Here is a 5,487-nt window from a genome sequence, read left to right on the forward strand (position 1 = left end):
GACCCTAACAACTCCAAACAAAAAAATTAAAACGAAATGGATTAAAAACCCAAAATAAACCTTAATTTTAGACCTTCCATTCAAATTGAATATTTGAATGGTTTTTTAAACCCCATACAGCATTTGTTGTAACGTACAAATCCAATAAGCAAATATTGTTTCAATTTTTGTATTTAAAAAATTTTTAAAAAACTTTATTTATTTGTTTATTATTTTGTCTGAAAAATTTATTCGAAAACAGTGTTTGTGACTTGCACTGTAAATCTCAAGTCGTGGGAATCTCATTCCTCCGTCGTTCACGGTTTCTCCGACCACCGTTTGGTACCAGTGCCTCCCATAGCCTGAATCATTTCATCTTCAAATAATGAATTGATTTTTTGTACTTTCTCTCTCAATCGAATGAAGGGATCAGAAAATCAACAAGATCGTATCTACTCATCGAAGGAAGAGTCGGAAGAAGAAATTCTCTTTCATCTAGACGATTCTTCTTTGACCTCCAAATCCTTCTCCAATTACAGAAGTGCGATGACCACTATGTCCGATGACTCTTACCACCCCCTCGCCGTTCCAGCCGACACCGATCCTTTACTCTCACCAGCAGCTACAGCTCCAGCTCCAGCTCCACCTCCTCCACCGCCCGAAAACCCTAATTCCGACAATTATTCGCACATTGACCCTTTGACATATGCGGATGTGAACTTCATGCCTCCAAATACAGACGGTGAAGAACCGCGATCTACCGAAAACCCTAGAGGAGAATCTGAAGGCTTGGTACCGGTGTCTACGCCACCACCGCAACCGTATTTGAAAATAACAGTGTCGAATCCACAGAAAGAAGTAGAATCATCCAATTCAATCGTCCCGGGGAGTAATACTTATGTCACGTATCTAATTACGACGAAAACGAACATACCGGAGTTTGGTGGACCGCAGTTTACGGTCCGGCGGCGGTTCAAGGACGTGGTGACATTGTCAGATCGACTAATGGAGGCATACCGAGGTTTTTTTATACCTCCAAGGCCAGATAAGAGTGTGGTTGAGAGTCAAGTAATGCAAAAGCACGAGTTTGTTGAACAAAGAAGATTTGCATTGGAGAAATACTTACAGAGATTGGCTGAGCATCCTGTGATTAGGCAAAGTGATGAGTTGAGAGTGTTCTTACAGGTTCAGGGGAAGCTTCCCTTGCTCCCGACTGCTCCTGTAACCTCAAGAATGCTTGATGGAGCAACAAAATTGTCAAAACAGTTGCTTGGGGATAATTCAGGTGGTGGCAGTGTTAGGATTCAGCCTCAGGATGTTGTGCAGCCTGCAAAAAGTAGATGGGATTTTCTAAGAATTGTGAAGGAGATGAACCAATCTGTGAACAACGATTGGGGAGGATCAAAGCCACCTGTAAACGAAGATGATACTGAGTTTCTCCAAAATAAAGAGAGACTCCTAAATCTTGAGAAGCAACTTTCGAATGCTTCCAAGCAGGTATGTCTGATAATACTAATAGCCCTTTCTTCATTACAGTTTCTTTCTTTGTTTGAATGCAATATATAGCTCCAATTTGAAGCTTGTTTTAATGGATACCATTGATATTAAACTATTAATCCTGTGAAATTCAGGCGGAATCTTTTGTCAAAGCTCAACAAGATATGGCAGAGACAATGGGAGATTTTGGTCTTTCATTTATTAAACTGACAAAATATGAAAACCAGCAAGCAGTTCTTGATACTCAGAGAAAAAGAGCCACTGACATGAAGAATCTTGCTACTTCTGCCATTAAAGCTAGTCGACTATGGAGGGAATTGAATTCACAAACTGTTAAGCATTTGGTAAACTCCTATGTGAATATCTTTCATTGATCTTTTTGCATTGTAAGTAAAATATTGATCTGAATATCTTTATTCAGGATACATTGCATGATCAGATGGGATTAATCCTAGGAGTCCACACTGCATTCTCAGATCGTTCTAGTGCATTATTAACTGTTCAAACTCTTACAACAGAACTCGATTCTTTATACTCACAAGCAGAAAAAATAGAAACATCTTCCAAAACTTTTGGCAATGATAGGTCAAAGGCACTCAAATTGGGAGAGTTAAGGGAAGTAATCAGAGTCACAGAGGATGCAAAAAGCTGCGCTACCAGAGAGTATGAGCGGATTAAGGTATTTCTTTTATATTTTTATATATATTTTTTTTCTTTATTCAAACTAACCCAATTTATTGATGCAGGAAAATAACAGGACAGAAATTGAAAGACTGGATAAAGAAAGGAAGGTTGATTTCAAAAACATGTTGAAGGGATTTGTTCTTAATCAGGTAGAATATATAACTCTTCTTTTTTCCTTTGATTTTAGTTTTACCTGATAATAGAAATATCATTTTTAATTTTATTTGGGTGTTGTTGAAAATATCAGGTAGCATATTCAGAGAAAATCGGGAAGGAGTGGGGAAAAGCTGCAGAGGAGAGCAGTGGATATGCTAAACATGGTGGTTGAGGTTCAGAGAAAGGGCAAAATGGTCATTTTACATGGACATAACGATGGATGATGAAAGACGTGACTAAAGGTGGTTTTAGAAACATGGGACAAATGAAACATATGTATGACATTCATATAGATAGTAATTACAAAAATTATAAATTGATTTTATTTTGTAATAATCTCTCCTTTGGGATGCATGTTTTTAAAAGTAACCCTAGGGATAGAGTTGACAAACAAATAAATGTGTAACTTTTAATACGCGATCATCTTTAATAACTTTTGTGCATTTTTCTAGTTTATATGTTACTAATTTATCACGTGTGCTTATAAAAACTCTTTGGTTTTCGAATTACATTCGATTTTTTGATCGATAAAAACTATACACTTTGCATCTATTGCAATAGAACGTGTATCGATTGTATTTCTAGTGCAACGTACATAAATACACTATGCATTCGTTCTTGATAAATTTAGACAAAAAAATACTTTTGTAGATTTTATCATGCTATTCAAATGATAGACGTACATCTTAGTTGATTCATCATAACTCATATCACGTATGTAAGGGTCCTTAAATCGTATAACGTTCTGATTCTACCTTTTATAAGAAAATGGTCTTTAGTGTCCAAAACTCTAAATTCTAAAGTAATTAGAAAATTAACCTCATCTATTATTTCAGTGATTCAAAGCATAACCAAAATAAATTGGCCTTCCAACTCAAACCAGAGCCCCAAAATTCATCCATTCACCTCGAAAATCGGGCATATCATACAAAGCCACACATATCCCCACAACTTGTTGAGTGTTCCTTCACTCCATGATTTTTATGATGTTTGAATACAATTCAGTTTTTTATACATACTTACATAGTATTTTACTTTTATTGCATATGGAAAAAGAAAAGAGATAATTTATATCTATATCTCTATATTTATATATTAGTTGTGAGATCCATATAATACATGGGTTAATTTAGAAAAAAATAAAAAATAAATATAAATGTCAAAATATTTGAAAACTTTAAATTTATAAGAAAATAAGAAAAATAATGAATTATTATAACTGAAACGTTTTTTATCTTTTAAATTTAAACAAATAATTTAAATAAATAAACAAAAGAAACTACTTAGCTTTAATTTGAAAAATTTTTGAAATTAAAAGGAAAGTTCATTAACGAAATTGATAGTCATTTATTATTACTATATTTATTGCAATTAGTACATTAAAATATTATGTTGAATTTAATAAAATAGAAAAATTCATAAAATGACATGAAGAAAAAAATTAATTCAAAATAACTAAAAATGACATTTAGCAAATTAAATGGGAGTGTCACATATAACAAAAAAAACCTTTATTTATTAGAGTAAAATATTTTTATAAAAGACCATAAAATTTTCATATGGTTCAAAATAAGTCATTGATTTGAAATTCTCTCTTTAGCCATTGTACATTCTAGGTATAAATCAAAAGGATTTTTTAACTAATGATATTTAACTTATTAGTTGAAACATGACCTTTATTTTAACATTTTGTTGAGGCTATTTTTATTATGAATTTTTTTTATTGACACTATAAAGTATAATTTCTATTTATTCTACAAATAAGAGTATTTCATTTAACCTTACATATTTTTATTTTTAAAAATTCCAGTGAGAATATCTTTTGATTATTTTATTTATTATTTATAAAAATAAAAATAAAAATTTATTAATATGCTAAAAGTTCAATCTAACAAAATATTTTAAAATTGTTATTTTATTAAAGCTAATTATATATAGGGATTTTCTAATATGTATCCTAAGGGCACATATAAGAAGCATTAATTAATGACAAATATTATCAATAATTAAATGTAAAATGCATTAATAATCTCCATAATAAATGTATTTTGAATTTAATTATAATAATATTTTTCAAAATTAATAATTCTTATATGTGTTCTTATGACACATATTAGAAAATCCCTTATATATATATATATATATATATATATATATATATATATATATATATATATATATATATATATATATTGAAAAGTTTTAAATAATAATATCTTGTAATCCAATGTCACGTTATCATAAATAAAACAATACAATTGTTCAAATGGAGCTAATTCATACACACCAGCTTTTTACAGCACACGACAATTTTTTTGTAAAACGACAATTTTATGTTTTTCCTCTATTTTAACAAACTTTACAATCTACCCCACTCATCTAAAACTCTTTCAAATATTCAAACACGGAAACAAGGAAACGAGTATTCGCTTCCCACCATGATCATTGCTACCTTTCGTCTCCGTTTTGCTTCAACCCATCACCGCCTGATCCACTGACGTTGTCAATTGCTCCACCTCCATCGGCGGCTCGCTCCACTATTACTAGTTTGTGATTTTATATTACGATCCTTTTCTTTGATATATGATTTTATATTCATTTATGATATTGTGATTTTTATATTCACTTCTTGTTTACACTAGGGGTGGAATTGGTACAATACCGAGTTTTTTTTTTCTCCAAACCGTGTGCCGTACCAACTATAATTGGTATAAGATTTTAGCTACCAGTACCGTACCAAGTATACTTGGTACCAATTAATTTGGCTACCAACAATTTTGGTTGGTACATATTGGTATTTGGTATATACCAAATTTTTTAACTAATATCTACTATACATGAATATAAGTTGAATTTGTGAACATTTGGCCGTTGCTTCACACGCTTTTGGTGGTATTTTTTTTTTGGAAACCACTAAAAAGATTAAAAGATGTTCACCCCTAGCAAGTTGCTATAGGAAACAAATGGAAATAGTAGAAGAAATGAGAAGTTAGTACTCATTTTTAAGTTGTAGCGTATGTATCACAAATCTCGTGCACATCAAAAAATAAGTATCAAGAAATTTGTCGGTCAATGTGTTAGTTTAGTAATTTTAAGACTTGTTAGTTTTTATTCTAATTAAAACATGAAGATATGAGAACTCATATTTCTTTGTATTTATGAATTGATATA

The 5,487-nt window shown here is 31.4% G+C and overlaps 1 protein-coding gene across 1 annotated transcript; it reads left to right on the forward strand.

Annotated features, from left to right (window-relative positions):
* The first annotated feature begins 216 nt into the window (after nucleotides 1-216).
* Nucleotides 217-2,749, forward strand: LOC145011304 (sorting nexin 2B-like). The gene is made up of 5 exons (XM_078970003.1): nucleotides 217-1,476; nucleotides 1,611-1,820; nucleotides 1,898-2,155; nucleotides 2,223-2,309; nucleotides 2,408-2,749. Exons 1-5 carry the CDS (start codon nucleotides 400-402, stop codon nucleotides 2,486-2,488), a joined length of 1,713 nt encoding a protein of 570 aa, XP_078826129.1. The 5' UTR covers nucleotides 217-399; the 3' UTR covers nucleotides 2,489-2,749.
* Nucleotides 2,750-5,487: the final 2,738 nt, after the last annotated feature.

This window comes from Lactuca saligna, chromosome 8 (genome assembly GCF_052625555.1).
Source record: "Lactuca saligna cultivar CGN05327 chromosome 8, ASM5262555v1, whole genome shotgun sequence".
Lineage (NCBI taxonomy): Eukaryota > Viridiplantae > Streptophyta > Magnoliopsida > Asterales > Asteraceae > Lactuca > Lactuca saligna.